The 16,683-nt window shown below is 36.2% G+C and overlaps 1 protein-coding gene across 9 annotated transcripts in view; it reads left to right on the forward strand.

Moving 5' to 3' along the window:
• LOC127524385 (sorbin and SH3 domain-containing protein 1) overlaps positions 1-15,917 on the forward strand; it is a 53,930-nt gene extending 38,013 nt beyond the window's left edge. For 5 of the 9 annotated variants that reach the window (XM_051915806.1, XM_051915811.1, XM_051915810.1 and 2 more), the window contains 12 exons: positions 1,018-2,349; positions 4,484-4,569; positions 5,122-5,286; positions 5,426-5,472; positions 5,604-5,718; positions 6,753-6,878; positions 7,455-7,649; positions 7,838-8,386; positions 10,757-10,855; positions 11,359-11,543; positions 12,601-12,707; positions 12,893-15,917. In XM_051915806.1, the coding sequence (XP_051771766.1) occupies positions 1,018-2,349; positions 4,484-4,569; positions 5,122-5,286; positions 5,426-5,472; positions 5,604-5,718; positions 6,753-6,878; positions 7,455-7,649; positions 7,838-8,386; positions 10,757-10,855; positions 11,359-11,543; positions 12,601-12,707; positions 12,893-12,960 (3,074 nt within the window). In that variant the 3' untranslated portion in view covers positions 12,961-15,917. The remainder of the gene's footprint in view (positions 1-1,017; positions 2,350-4,483; positions 4,570-5,121; positions 5,287-5,425; positions 5,473-5,603; positions 5,719-6,752; positions 6,879-7,454; positions 7,650-7,837; positions 8,387-10,756; positions 10,856-11,358; positions 11,544-12,600; positions 12,708-12,892) is intronic. The other 4 variants (XM_051915812.1, XM_051915813.1, XM_051915814.1 and 1 more) reach the window with 4 other exon arrangements.
• Positions 15,918-16,683: the final 766 nt, after the last annotated feature.

The raw sequence follows: 16,683 nt of genomic DNA on the forward strand, positions 1-16,683 counted from the left end.
TTCTGTCATTAATTACTTACCCTCATGTCGTTCCACAGCCGTAAGACCTTCGTTCATCTTCAGAACACAAATTAAGATATTTTTTATAAAATCCGATGGCTCGGTGAGGCCTCCATTGCCAGCAAGATAATTAACACTTTCAGATCCCCAGAAAGCTACTAAAGACATATTTAAAACAGTTCATGTGACTGCAGTGGTTCAACCTTAATGTTATGAAGCGACAATAATACTTTTTGTGTGCCAAAAAAACAAAATAACGACTTTATTCAACAATATCTAGTGATGGGCGATTTCAAAACACTGTTTCATGAAGCTTCAAAGCTTTACGAATCTTGTGTTTCGAATCATGTATCAAACTGCCAAAATCACGCCCCCCAGTGGTGATCCATTGAAACTTCGAAACACTTATGATGTAACGAAGCCTCGTTTACTGAAATCACGTAACTTTGACAGTTTATTACATGCTCCGAACCACTAATTTGAAACAAAAGATTCATTAAGCTTCGAAGCTTCATGAAGCAGTGTTTTGAAATCGCCCATCACTAGATATTGTTGAATAAAGTCGTTATTTTGGCGCACAAAAAAGTATTCTTATCACTTCATAACATTAAGGCTGAACCACTGTAATCACATGAACTGTTTTAAATATGTCTTTAACAGCTTTCTGGGTATCTGGAAGTTTTAATTATCTTGCTGCAATGGAGACCTCGCTGAGCCATCGGATTTTATCAAAAATATCTTAATTTGTGCTCTGAAGATGAACGAAGGTCTTACGGGTGTGGAACGACATGAGGGTGAGTAATTAATGACAGAATTTTCATTTTTGGGTAAACTAACCCTTTAACTGGTTTGGGGAGGAAAATAACAATGTATTGCTTTCAAGATTTACACAGTTAAACTCTAGATAAAATGGACTTACAAAATTGAGTTGAAGATTTATTTAGCAATTAATGTAACATTTCTTGTTGCTTTGTAATCTAATGCACTGTTTGTTCTGTTACCCTGCATGCCTGCCAGTGGATTATAAAGGTGGGAATGGCTGTATGATTTCACCCTGCTCTTCTGTAAATACTCACTCAGTTCTTGCCACTAATGCACTAGCTTCTCAATATAAGACTAAAAAGTCCTTGTCCGCCGCCAAAGCCTGCATCCCTCAAATCCTTCCCTCCAAGTTTAAGCCCAAGCTATCGCCCTCTACCGATGAGAGCCTGGAAAGACAGACAGAGCCTACACAACAGCGGCCCAAAGTGCACAGCTGTGAGGATCTGCATCCGAAGGCCTGTAGCTCAGAAAATGGAGATACGCAGGATGCCGATCACCGGTTAAATTCAGCTTGCAAGGGTAATGGTTCACCTGAGAGCAGGAACCTTCATAAAAATGGACCTGTTATGGGATCTTTGAGGAGCACAGCTGAGTTCTCTGCCCTCTATCGAAACATGCACAACATTCAGAGGCCGAGCTCCTTGGGTTCTAGCCCCCACGGTAGTGTCCGTTGCCTGGCTTCCTTTTTTGAGAAGCCGGGGGACGACATTACCCTGGAGAGGACTGAGATTATCCCCCGGGATTCAGTCACTTTTCGGGTGATGGAGTTTGAGCGTATCATCCAGCGTTCGAACTGTGCGCCCACTCGCTCCGCCTCGATGCCCATTCTCCCTAGTAACCCAAGCCCTTCCCACAGCCCTGCGCCGACCTGCTTTCTCCAGTCTGCTCTGTCAGCTGAGACTCTAGTCATACCAGAGCCTGCACATACTGAGGACTGTCCAACTGTGAATACAGAGGCCCAAACACCCAAAGAGGAAGCTTCTGTGTCAGACGAGTGCCTGAACACCTCAAGAAAATTGGAAAAAGAGAGCAAATCGGAGGAGAAAAACAGTTGCATTCATGATGCTGCCAAAGAGACGCCCTCCAGCAGTACCTCAGAAACCACAGGTCACCATCACCATGATCACTTCCCATTCCACACCAAACAAAGCAAGTGTAAAGGCACCTGCCCCGCTTCCTACACACGTTTCACCACAATCCTCAGGCACGAGCGGCAACAGGCCAACACCCTGCAGGAGAAGAGGTGTGCTCCCCCAAGAAACTTGCTTCTGATGGGACCAGCCCCTTTCTCCTTAAGGAGATCCCTACACAGTAAACAGGCCAAAAAGACTTGCGCTCTTTCCGCCATGAAGCCCATGGCCGGAGACCTCTTCTCGGCCAGGCCAAAGCCTGTGATTCCCCAACGCCTGTCCTCTTTGGAGGTGCTAGAGAGGCTCAGTAACGGAGAGAGCGCTCCCTGTGAGGGGTGCAACTCGGATGACCTCATGGATGTGGAGGGCTCAGAAGCCAGTAAAGAACACTCTGAAGGTGGCTATATTGAGTGTCATGAGTGTCAGATTGTCCACACTCATGTTCGGGCATGACTATGTCTGTGATCACTCATCTTCCTCCAGCCTTTCTCTCTCCTGTCTGCTCTTCTGTCATCACCGAGTGACTTTACTTTTTCCATTTCTGACGTTTGCACTGTGTGGCCGATTTTTTTTTTATGTGGTTTTTAACCAGATTGGCATATTTCTGTGTTGTGTTTACTTTTTTTATTCTCAGACTTCTACTTCAGCCATTTAGTATTTTCTTTTTCATTGCCCTTGTAATACATTGTCCAGAATTAGCCACAAACTATGACATAAATATAAACAAAGAGCAGATCAAAGAGTAAAGTCTTGGTAAAAAGTACCACCCTATAGAGTGCAACAGTGACTGACCCTTTCAAAGCATTCTTCAATAAAGTATAAGCATTTTTTATTCGTTTATGTTTTTAATATTTAATTTTAAGCTAAATGTATTTGAAATTCAAGACAAAACAACAAAGGTTCTGTACTTAAAGGGAAAGTTCACCCAAAAATGAAAATTCTGTCATCATTTACTTACCCTCAGGTTGTTCCAAACCTGTATGAATTTCTTTGTTCTGTTGAACACAAAGGAAGATATTTTGAAGAATGTGGGAAATTGAACAGTTCTGGGGCACCATTGACTTCCATAGTATTTTTTTTCAATGGTACCCCAAAGCGGCCTACAAACTTTCTTCAAAATATCTTCCTTTGTGTTCAACAGAACAGATAAATTTATACAGGTTTGGAACAACCTGAGGGTGAGTAAATGATGACAGAATTTTCATTTTTGGGTGAACTATCCCTTTAAGTTGTTTTGTGAGGGAATGATTTACGCATTCCATGAAACACTGATATTTACGCAATCGAATCATAAACAGTGGTATATAATCAAATATATATAAAATTACATATACAAACAAGTTTATTAAAAATATTTAAAATTTTAAAAGGATGGTTCACTCAAAAATGTCATGTCGTTCCTAACCTGTATGACTTACTTTCTTCTGTGGAGCATAAAAGAAGATGTTTTTCAGTAATGTGGTAATGTCCATACAATGGAAGTCAATGGTCACTACAACTTTGGTTACCAACACTTTTCAAAATATTGTCTTTTTTGTTACACACAAGAAAGAAAGTCATACAGGTTTGGAATGACATGAGGGTGAGAAAATATGATAGAACTTTGATTTTTTGGTGACTATACTTTTAATGTGCTCTATAGAGTTACTTTTGTAATATGACTGTTGCAATCTATTCTGTGGATCCCAGCCAGATTCCACTAATCCATTATCAAGTATTACTACATAACAGCAGATCTGTTTTCATCCTACCATAGAATAATGATAAGAGATGGAAACTGAGAGAAATTTTGGTGCAGGATTCACTCACTTGTCAGTTTGAGAAAATATTTCAGACCTCCCAAGATGCATTTTGTACATTAAACAGACATTTAACATTGTTTCATCCACACATAAAACTTGCATCATACTGCAAAGCCTTTCACAGCTTTGACCTGAAATTAAAGGACAAATTCCATAGAATAGTGTAAACCTAACATGAATCGGTTTTCACTCTGTTTAAGGTTCAGGACCAGTGCATTCAAATGGCTATTATGTTTTTTGTGTGTGTGTGTGTGTTTTGTTTATTATTATGCGTTTGTCACTTAATTTTCTATTTTCATATCTACATTATTCATATTATACTAGACATTTTTGAAAGGAATGTCAGAATGTTGTGTATTTTTACCATACTTTGTCATGATGTTAAGTTTTGATGCATGCAACTTTTTATTTTGTCTGACCATGGCTTATGCTTATCCTGCAGATCTCAAAATACTTGCTTTATGCATAAACTATTGTAATGTTAAACTGTAAGATGTGTAAGCCATTGTATGTTCATGTAATTTTATTTATATTGTTGATATATCATCTTTTGTTGTATTTGTGATCTTTCCAGAATGTCTATATCATCCCCATTGACATGCTCTGTAAATGGATATTTCAGAGATATGAAGTGTTGTGCAATGCTTGAACCAAGACTGACTTGAATCATTGCACTTACTCTTATGTAATTTTGGCAACAGAAAATGAATCCTGTGTTTTTTCAAACAGACTCCGATTCCTCACATCCATTAAGCCACGGAGATCATGGAGAGAACCCAGAGGAGGCTGTCCGGAAACGCTATGGAGATAAAGAGGTGCCATATTTGTTTTGACATTTTCTTCACTCTGCAAACAAATCATTTTCTTAATTGCTATGTTTATGTACAACATATAAACATCCTTAAAACAAGATAAATTTACTTGAGAGGGACTTGTTTTCAGATAATATATCTTAAATTAAGTTTAATTTTCTGCCACACTGACATAGTTCTTTAAGCATATATCTAACACAAAATTATTGAGCTTTGTATAAAACAATAAAAATATAAAAATATTTAATTCAAAATATATTTTATGAAAACAAGGCTCATTATTTTACACAATTTTGTAAATTTATCTTGTTTTAAGAGTGTTTAATAAATAAATAAATGTGTGTATATATATATATATATAAAATGTACACATATAATATAATATAATATAATATACAAGTGCTGATCTGGATCCTGTGATCTATGATCACGAGTAATTTAACAGATATATGGTGGATTTTAAAGCATGTTTTATGAAGACTTATTTTGCTGCTGTACAATGTGGTAAATTTGAAATAGGCATAATGAGTCAATTAAAACCGTTTCTTTTTAAAGAAAATTCTGGAAGAGCAGAGACGGTTAAAGCGAGAGCAAGAAGAGGCAGATACAGCTGCTCGGAGACATGCTGGGCTGGTTGTGACTCATCAGCAGTTCATTACTAATGACCGCTTTGGCGACCTGCTGGTTATTAATGAGAAAGAGAAGAGAAAAACCATAGAGGTGACATATTTTCTCTCTTGTTATGCTTCAAACGATCTTGTTTGATGCTGACTGTCTTTTTATGAGATGAAGAGAGTTGCTGTGATATAGTGGATTCAGTACTGTGAAAATGATGCTAATGGCCTCTTATTGTCTGCAGAGAACTCCTGCTCTGGCGCGATTTGACTTCAGAGCAGAAAGTTTAAAGTAAGTGTCTCATGATTCTGTTTTTAAGGATGCTAAATCATCATGTGTTTGTAAATATCAGAATGTCTCTGACATTTGAATTAAGAGTTCTACATTATACAAATCTACACATTTTGTTTCCCCTTTATCAGGGAACTACCATTTCAAAAGGGAGATATTGTATACATCTACCGGCAAGTTGATCAGAACTGGTTTGAGGGAGAGCATCATGGGAGAGTTGGAATATTTCCACGCAGCTACGTTGAGGTACTTACTTTTTATCCTTTATTATTACACTACCAGTCAAAAGTTTACATTACTATTTTTAATGTTTTTGAACGAAGTCTCTTATGCTCATTAAGGCTGCATTTATTTCATAATAAATACAGAAAAAACAATAATATTGTGAAATATTATTACAATTGAAAATGATGGTTTTCTATTTTAATATACTTTAAAATATAATTTATTTCTGTGATGCAAAGCTGAATTATCAGCATCATTACTCCAGTCTTCAGTGTCACATGATCCTTCAGAAATCATTCTAATATGCTGATTTATTATCAATGTTGGAAACAGTTGTGCTGCTTAATATTATTTTATAACCTGTGATACTTTTTCAGGATTCTTTGATGAATAAAAAGTTAAAAAATATCAGCATTTATTTAAAATAAAAATCTTTTGTAATAATATACACTACCGTTCAAAAGTTTTGGGGTCAGTAATTTTTTTTCTTTCTATTTTTTGAAAGAAATTAATACTTTTATTCAGCACGGATGTGTTAAATTGATAAAAAAGTGATAGTAAAGATTTATATTGTTAGAAAAGATTTATATTTTGAATATATGCTGTTCTTTTTAACCTTTTATTCATCAATGAATCCTGAAAAAAGTATCACAGGTTCCAAAAAAATATTAAGCAACACAACTGTTTTTAACATTGATAATAACGGAGTATCAAATCAGCATATTACAATGATTTCTGAAGGATCACGTGACACTGAAGACTGGAGTAATGATGCTGAAAATCCAGCTTTGCATCACAGAAATAAATTATATTTTAAAGTATAGTAAAATAGAAAACCATAATTTTAAATTGTAATATTATTTCACAATATTATTGTTTTTTCTGTATTTATTATGAAATAAATGCAGCCTTAATGAGCATAAGAGACTTTGTTCAAAAACATTAAAAATAGTAATGTTTCCAAACTTTTGACAGGTAGTTTAGATTTTTTTGTATGTAAAAGAGTTTTCCAGTGTGCAGTAACATGTCTTACTTCTGTTATGCTGTTTTTCCAGCTCTTGCCGCCAACAGAAAAGGCTCAGCCCCAAAAAAGTGCTCCGGTCCAGGTGTTGGAATATGGAGAGGCTATTGCTCGATTTAATTTCACTGGTGACACTGCTGTTGAAATGTCTTTCAGAAAGGTAATTCACACTGTTTCAGCAATTTAACGAAGCTTACGCTTTAGTCCAGTGATCACCACTGTTGATATGCGAACAACAAGATATAGAGAAATTAGTATTTTTTTTTTCTTCGTTTTTATTTTAGAAATATGGAACAGAAATATGGAGTAGTCATTCAGTGTCCAGCAGCCTATTTTATTTACTTATGAGCTGAATGTAAAGCCAAACGCTCTTAAAAGTGTGATGAAACAAGCCAGGTAGAAAGCTTTTAGAAAGGGAAAATAAAAAAATGAAGAAAATAATTTTTAAGGAAAAGTTCTACACTGCAAATAAAAACTTTTTTTTTCATCAGCCGGTTGAATAAAAATATGCTAAAGACTGCAGTGAATATAATTCAACAAGATGATTATAGATGCATGTGGATATGCCTGTCTGCAGCAGACTTTGCTTTGCAGATTTTGTTAAATGTAAATTAATAATAAATGAGATTGAATGTCAGAAAATGACAAAAAAAAATCTTTTTAAATAAATAAATATGTGTGTGTTTGTTGTCTGTTATGACTGCAGGAGCTAATTCATTCTTTTGTCTGCCTGTAGGGGGAGCGAATAACACTAATTCGCAGAGTAGATGAGAACTGGTATGAAGGCAAAATTTCTGGCACTAACCGGCAGGGCATCTTCCCGGTCACCTACATAGAGGTGCACAAGAGACCCCGAGTGAAAAATGGAGTGGACTACCCTGATCCCCCTGTCAGCCAATCACCTCATCGAAGCACTAATGCCTCTCCACAGGTAAAGACCTGACAAAATCCATGGCCCTTGGATCATTTTTATTCAACTTGCATTCATTTTCCCATTTGTTTTTTATTTATTGATTATCTCGTACAGTTGTTTTCACCATTTCACCTCTACCTTTCCCCCTTCCTCTTTATTGTTTCCTCATTCATTCCTCCTGACACCCGGCCTTGCCCTCCAAAAAGCCCATTCGTAATCGGCTCACCACCTCCCCTCTCCCTCTCCCCCGGTCTCCCCGCCGCTCGATCTCCCCCGAGGTCCATGCAATCTCCAACGAGTGGATTTCTCTGACTGTGGGCGGAGTCAGCAGCAGCCCCCCAGCCGCACCCACTCCACCCCTCCCCCCTCTGCCAAGCACTTCATACCGCTTGGGCGAATATCTGCCCCCTTCCATGTCAGCCAGTCCTGTGCCTCCCATCAGTGGCAGCCCCTACTGCATCTCCCCCATGGCTTCTCCCTCCTCGTCTCCTTTACCCCCACCCTATCCACCCCGCCCCTGCTCGGCCACCCCGTTCCTCACCTTCACTCCACCTCAAGGCGAGGACTTCCTTCTTTCTCCACCATCTCCCCGCCTCTCCCGCAGCCTGAGTCCCTGTGGGGGTGCTGGGCTTGAGGGTTGGCTTACTGGGGGCAACAGGCTGGATCGGGAGTTTCAGGAAGGGGATGGGGCTGAAATAGACAGGGCTGGAAGCCTTCGCAAGGCTCCTTACAGCAGGAACAATAGCCCAGCAGAGGTATCTTCTGCATGGTGTGGTGTGTTTGTTTAAGGTGCCCATCATAAGGTGACTAAGCTCAAGGGAGATCACCGTTTCCATTGGCACGAGTTGTAGATCTAACAGGCTGCAATAGCAAACAATATTTGACCCATCTGGTTATGCTATTGAGTTATTAAATTCAATCACACTTTTGAGGCTTTCATGCTGTTGAGAGAAACACAGTTGAAAAGGAACTGCTGCATGAACCTCTAACATGATTAGCATGAAGCTTGGATATAAACATTTTTTTCTGTTGTCTATTGTGAAATTATGCATGTCTGATACAAATCTAGAGATAACAGTGCGTATGCCGACTTGATTACCGTTTCAAACTCAAATAGCATGTCGAAAATAATTAAAATTTAAGAGAGAAATGTAAAAATAATAGATTTATTAAGACAGTCAACATGCTAATTTAGTCAAATTAATTAAATAAAAAAGAAGGTAAATTTTAACTTAATTGTGCATCCTGAACCAAACATAAATTCTGTAATAAATCCTGCTACAACAGCCTTCACACCTTGCCAAAGTAGACTTGATGCATTGCTGTTGACTGTAGGCCAGTGAAAAGGTTATATTCATTGATAATAAAATAAATAATACTTTGACTTTTAATACTAACAATACTTTTGACTTTTCTTAGCAAATATTTATATATGTGATTAATTGTGATTTACTTGATTAAACACATGTAATTAATCAGGCAAAAGAAATATTGATTGACAAACCTACTTTATATTAGTAGTATTTGGTAAATTCTTTGTAACTGTTTGAAGAATTCCAGTATTTTATCTGTGTTCAAATGAAAATATGCTAGCTTATAAAAAGTTGTTAAAAGTACCGTTCAAAAGTTTGGGGTTGGTAAGATTTTATTTTATTATTTATTTTATTATTTTATTTTGAGCAAGGACACATTAAATTGACCTAAAACAAAAAGACTTTTACACAAAAGATTTCTATTTCAAATCAATTCTGTTCTTTTATTTTCTATTCAACAAATCCTAAATAAAAATGTGTCATGGATTGCATCACGATCAGCACAGCTGTTTTTAACATTGCTAATGGTAGTAATAAATATTTCTTAAGCAACAAATCAGCACAGAATAATTTCTGAAGGATCATGTGACACTGAAGACTATAGTAATGCTGAAAATTCAGATTTGCCATCATAGGAATACATTACATTTTAAAATATTTATTTTGAATTGAAGCCATGACTCGAGTACCTTATTGCTTTTATAAAACGGTTACAACAATACAAATATTAAAGCCAAAAATATGTATCAATGCAACTTTCATGAAATAAACTTTCACTAAAAGCCTTCCTTCCGGCAGAAAAAAATATTCCCTGACCGTGAACAGCAACAGAAGTTACATTATTACGCCATTAGATGGCGGCAAAGACTGTCTTTATATATGTGTTAGTCAGTAGCGAAGACTTTTACATTGAAAAGACTGAACTGTTGTGAACACAGAACAAGACGCAACTGACAAATGCTTTGACTAGCGCTGTCAGTCACGGGAAAACCCCTTAACTGTTAAAAGGACAAGATAATACATCAGACATTTAAACAGATTTTTTATTATGAACATAGGACTGACCTGAAGGAAAATGCTAAATCTGAATGCAGGTAGTTAACTCGCTCAATCGATCTCTCTCTCACAATACTCTTCTAGTTCTACATAATACAGTAAGCTTCAATGAACAATATCAACTGAGAACAAACAGTTTATGTTGCTGAGTGGTTCCTAAGGGTGTTGTGTAGTGATACACAGAACCGTTAGGTGAAGCTGTCATAGCCGTGTTTTATCGTGAATAAAACACAGCTATTGACCAATTAGAATCAAGGACAGGAACTTACCGTTTTGTAACATACAGTATAACATTTTTACTGTATTTTTCAACAAATAAATGCAGCACAAGACACTTCTTTTAAAAACATAAAAAAAGCTTACCAACCCCCAACTTTTGAATGCTAGTGTATAAGCTATATGTTTAAAAATATAAGCTATGCTAAAGACTATAGTGTGAAGGAGAATCCCAGCATGATTTGACACTGTTTTAATGATTGTTTGAAGTTTTATAGGAAATGTGGTGACTGCTACTAACTCACAGTCTTATTCCAGTTCATTATGTGTTTGATGTACTGTAAGGTTGTACTGATGTCCTCTGCACAGAGGAAAAAATAAATGAACTGATCAAAAGCCAACCGTACTGTTGTTTGTGCATACTTATTTCAAACTTGAACCCAGACCTCAGGGATGAACATTGAACCATTGTGCACTGACATGCTTTAAAAAGAGGCACATGATTTCATTCATGTTCTTTTTTTCTTTTTTTTTTCACAGCCATTAAGAAATGATGTAGAATATTACGGGCGATCTTCAAGAAGTCCTGTCATGCTGTTTGACATCCAAGACAACAATATGAATGCCAATTCATTTACGGTAAATTAATTTTCGTGACATTATAATTACTCTTAGATGTGCATACTGCTCCATACTTCTTTTTCTGAAGTCATTTGTATTGATTATGAATGGTGAATATGAGTTTCATATTCTGTACTGATTGGCCCTTATGAGGCACATCACAGTCAATCATTAGGCATCATCTCAATGTTTTATTTTATGTGATATCTAATCCTGAAACTCACCCACATAATGCATGACATCTCTGTACCCTGCAAGTAAACCTGTCCTATATGATTGTGGCGTATGTTTCACTCCTTCCACATGCACTCACTCTGTTGTCTCACTCTTCCATGCTTATCCTCTGGACACTACCATCCCTTCCGGCTTTCCTGGTATTAATGGACATTCCCTCCTTTCTGCCCTGTTACTATCTCCTCTAACCACACTGCCCCTTCCTCAAACTCAATTTTCCATCTGAATGACTGACCCTACTTCCTGGTTTGTGGCCACCTCGTGTGCCGACCCTCTTCCACCAATAGGAGGCAGTGTGTAATGAGATCATGAATATTGCAGAAACCTCAGTGAGGTACTGCAGCACTTTGTCACGCCCTATAGACTCCGCCCACCGACTCCTGCCTCCTCCCAGTAAACACTCTCTCATCATTTCCCAGCAACCCCTGTCCCAGAGCAGCAGTCCTGAGCCTGGACGCATGAGCTGTGGGATGTAAGTATGATGTACCTCAGTGTATTTCTGTGTAGATGTGCTTTTCACTGACTGGCACCATAAAAAAATGCAGGACATCCCATTCATGACAGCACTATAAAACCACATTTACAGATACATAACACTGAGTTTTGAATGATGGTAAATGTTAAGTATTATAGTTTGCAAAGTACTTGTTACGCTGCAATATCTTGTCCTTTTAACAGTTAAGGGGTTTTCCCGTGACTGACAGCACTAGTCAAAGCATTTGTCAGTTGTGTCTTGTTCCGTGTTCACAACAATTCAGTCTTTTTAATATAAAAGTCTTTAGTACTGACTGACACACTCAAAAAGACAGTCTTCGCCGCCATCTAATGGCGTAATAATGTAACTTCTGTTGCTGTTCACGGTCAGGGACTATTTTTTCCGGCGGAAGGAAGGCTTTTAGTGAAAGTTTACTTCATGAAAGTTGCATTAATACATATTTTTGGCTTTAATATTTGTATTGTGTGGTAACCGTTTTATAAAAGCAATAAGGTACTCGAGGCTAGTGCTGTATCGTGAATAAGTCACGGCTGAAGGGGTTGCTTCGCGTCGTGCGTAACAATACCCTTACGAAACAGTAACATTGTGAAATTACAATTTAATACAATTTTTACAAGTTAAAATAATGGTTTTCTATTATATTTTTAATATATTTTAAATGTAATTTATTCCTGTGATGGCAAAGCTGAATTTTCAGCAGCCATTACTCCAGTCTTCAGGATTCTTTGATGAATGGAAAGTTCAGCATCTATTTGAAATATAAATCTTTGGTAGCATTATTTAATGTCACTTTTGATCAATTTAATGCAGCCTTGCTTAATAAAAAATGCAAAAACTTATTACGTTTTATATACTGTCACATATATAATTGTGTCAGATAGACAAAACTGTGTGCAGTGCTTTTAATTTAAGCCCATTAACTTTATTTCTATTTAAACTTAACTGAAAGACATTTTTACATTTAGTCAATACAGTGTTATTTGTGCAGTGGCTTCCTCTTCCATGTGTAATGATGTTTTGTGTTCTGCTGTAGATTTCAGGCTCTGTACAATTATATGCCTCAGAATGACGATGAGCTGGAGCTACAGGAAGGAGACCTGGTCAATGTCATGGAGAAATGCGATGATGGCTGGTTTGTGGGTATGTGTTATTGATCAATGTATTGATTCTCCATAAAGTCACCTCTCTCATACTAAATCCATATATAAAACTACAGCGCTATTAAACCAGTCTATTCTCAACTAGTGTTACAGAGCTTTGTTGTTCTGGAATTTTCCTTTTATTTGTATCCAGACTCTTATGTATGTATTGATTTCTCTGTGCAGGTACATCTAAGAGGACGAAACAGTTCGGAACGTTCCCAGGAAATTATGTGAAAGCTGTTAATTTGTGACATGATACAGTTAAAGAAATGATGGTTTTTATGAAGAGATTCTAGCACTATGCTTAAGCAGTCTGATCTGTTTGGGACACTCTACCTGTTGATGTCAAATGAAGACTTTTCCTCCCCTCCAAAATTTGATCTTTCCAAGATGAATGTCCAGGTATGTGATCAGTAAGGTGTGCGACATGTCAGCGAAGAACATGCAGTTCAACTGTACTACAGTGGCAGCATTTACTGAATCACTGAAAGATTTAGAGGAACAATGAAGGTCTTTACCAGTTTTTTTTTCACATTGTTTTTGCTTTTTGAGAATGCTCAGATTCAGCTAAAAGCCATTAATATAAAATATCAGACTGGGAAAAGGTGTTTAAGTTTACAGCTGCGAATTTGTACTGAAGTACAGCGCAAAATACTTTAACTTCATCACATACCTGACATTACTGAAAAACATGAAATTCTAAAATTTATTTTTGCTATAAATGTTTGATGGACTTTCAGTGTGGCCGTAAGAGACGACAGTTTATTGAAAGCACCAGAAGGTGTCTGTATTAAGGGTTACAGGTCTGAGAAACTGTGAAAGGATCCTAGAAGTTAGGTTTAGCCATTTTAAAAAGAGTTTATATTACCATTTACACTCCCATTACGTTTAAAAAGAAATGCTGATTTATGGAATACTCTTATAAAGAGTATGATTTCAGTTTCTATTCCAATGAGGGCTTAAAGAAGAGACAGCAACATTAGTATTTGCAAAGCCATTTGTAGACATCAAAATGATGTAAATGTTGAGGTTAGTGTTAGTCTTGTTAGGGAGGATAACTTCACAGCACTTACTGTACTCTCAGAGCTTTTTACATTTTACAATAAGCTTTGTTAAAGGGATGGATCACCCAAAAATGAAAATTCTGTCATCATTTACTCACCCTTGAGTTGTTCCAAACCTGTATGAGTTTCTTTCTTCTGTTGAACACAAAAGAAGATATTTTAAAGAATGCAGGTAATCAAACAGTTGACGATAGCCATTGACTTCCATAGTAGGAAAAGTACTAAAATACTATGGAAGGGTGAGTAAATGATGAGAACATTTTCATTTTTGGGTGAACTATCCCTTTAACATTAGTTAATGCATTAGTTAACATGAACTAACTATGAGCAATATATTTTTTTCAGTATTTATTAATGTTCTTTGTTTGTTCATGTTAATTCACATTGCATTAACTAATGTTAATTTTTGATTTTAATAATGCATTAGTAGTTAATGTAGAAATGAACATTAACTAAGGTTAATAAATTCTGCTAAAGTATTGTGTATCGTTTCATTTGTTAACTAATGTTAACAAATGAAACCTTATTGTAAAGTGTTAAATAAAATTTCCGTTCATAAGATTACGATTGAGTGACCAACTCAAGAAACCAGATCTAACAAGCTTTTTAACTGGTAGCTAAAAATATTCAAGCTTTGTTTGAGCGCTATGTAACATAGTGAGGTGAAGGGCTACAGCTAAACCCCACTAAACTTATTTTGATGCTTTGACTCAAAATGTACTATTTATTTGCTTTGAGTGATGCATATTTTTCTCTTTCAGTCATCCATTTTTGAATTGGTTGTTCTGAAGAGTGTATTATGAGTCTGAGGCGCACTATTTACCAACATTAACATGAGCCTCGATAACATCTTAACCCAGGTACCATTTGACAGTGACATTTACGCAGTGTTATGACTGGTAATATGGTTGCGTGTTAGGAATCGATGATCCATATATATAAGATCGCCGTACCTCATTATCAAAGTGCCATTCACAGTAGAGGATGCTACTGGACCGTTGTGTTCATTTCATTTGGTAGTCTGATTTGATTAACTTGTGGTCTTCCTTAACTGAATGTAGTTCACATCTACTCTAGGTTGTAGACTACCTTTTGCTTCCGTTTAAGAAGTAGAACGGCAAATTTGAAGATTCATGTTTGAATTTCTTCTTCTGATGAAAATGAAGTGTTTTTGAATCTCCCCTTTAGTTTTATACGGTCCATTCCATATAATGCCAGAGAACGTGCTGCTAGAGAGCATGAGGGTCGTCGCTTTGTCTGAGACTCTTTACGCTTACCAGCCTTCCGTCCTGTTCAAAACAAGAATTAGGAAAAGAACATTTGGACAGTAATTAAAGATATCTAGATGACATATTTTTCATTTTTTAAACCAGTGGCTGTTGCTAAAACTTTTTGTGAAGAAGTAATCACACAGAAGATCGACAAGGAATTAAAACAGATGCGATCTCTATATTGAATATGAACTTGAAAATATGTGTTTTGGCCTTTTGAACCGTTATAAGATAGCGTAGCATATCTGAATGTAGTGCTCTGAGAAACTTTTATCTTGGATGTGAACAAAGTTGAAATTCACAGTTTTCCTATTCTGTCAGAGTTGTAAATATGTAAAGTATAAATGAATGAAAGTGATTGAAGTTACAGCAACCTCTATAAATATTACAGTTTATATTAAATGAAGAATATTAGGAAAGCACAGAGATTTGCGTAACACAGGCCGTCTCATATGAATGAACGAGTGATTCTGACACTGTGTTGGGATTGAAATGCCTTTCTGTCTCATGGCTTCATTGAACTGTGCCTCATTTTATTATTATTATTATTATTATTATTATTATTTTGCCTTGAGGTAAACATGTTACTTTTTAAGGACGTTTAAAGAGTACAGTTTTGGCCCAAGTGTGTCACACGAGACAATTACTGAGTTCTTTACCGCAATCACATGAGTTATTGAAGAGTGTGAGATGACACCTGAGATGTTTAATGTTTAATTATTACTTTGTGGTCTGTATGCAGAGGCGAAATTTTGCATTTTTTGTTTGTTTTTGTTTATTTGCAGTGCTGTTACAATTACAATGAATTTAAAACACTATTTACTGCTGTGATTGCCTCATTATGCAATATTTAATAAACTATATTACATCTTTTGACTGATCCTGTTTGTTTATTGTCATGATGTGCACTGCCTGTGCAAATGCCACCCGTTTATCATTTGATGTGGACACTAGTATTTATTGATGAAATAATAGAGAGAAATTAAAGCTTAAACCCTATATCTTCTCATCATTTCAAAATAACATCGGTAACACTTTAAAATAAGGTTTCATTAGTTATGCATTAACTACAAATTAGCAATATATTTTTTTTTTGCTGTATTTATTAATCTTTGTTAATGTTAGCTAATAAAACAACTGTTCATTGTTAGTTCAAGTCCACTAAATAATATTAACTGATACAACTTTTGATTTTAATAATGCATTAGTAAAAGTTGAAATTAACATTAACTAAGTTAATTAATCTAGTTAACTAAATTGTTGCCACAATATCTAATGGAAGCAAGAAAATCTGATCTTTTAGCCTACAACCCGAATTCCGGAAATGTTGGGGCTTTTTTTTTTTTATTTGAATAAAATGAAAACTAAAAGACTTTCAAATCACATGAGCCAATGTTTTATTCAAAATAGAATATAGATAACGTAACAAATGTTTAAACGGAGAAATTGTACACTTTTATCTGCTAAATGAGCTCATTTCAAATTTGATGCCTGCTACAGGTCTCAAAAAAGTTGGCACGGGGGCAACAAATGGCTGAAAAAGCATGACATTTTGAAAAGATTCAGCTGGCATCTAGCAACTAATTAAGTTAATTGATATCAGGACTGTAACATGATTAGCTGTAAAAGGGATGTCTTA

The sequence above is a fragment of the Ctenopharyngodon idella genome, chromosome 13 (genome assembly GCF_019924925.1).
Source record: "Ctenopharyngodon idella isolate HZGC_01 chromosome 13, HZGC01, whole genome shotgun sequence".
Classification (NCBI taxonomy): Eukaryota; Metazoa; Chordata; class Actinopteri; order Cypriniformes; family Xenocyprididae; genus Ctenopharyngodon; species Ctenopharyngodon idella.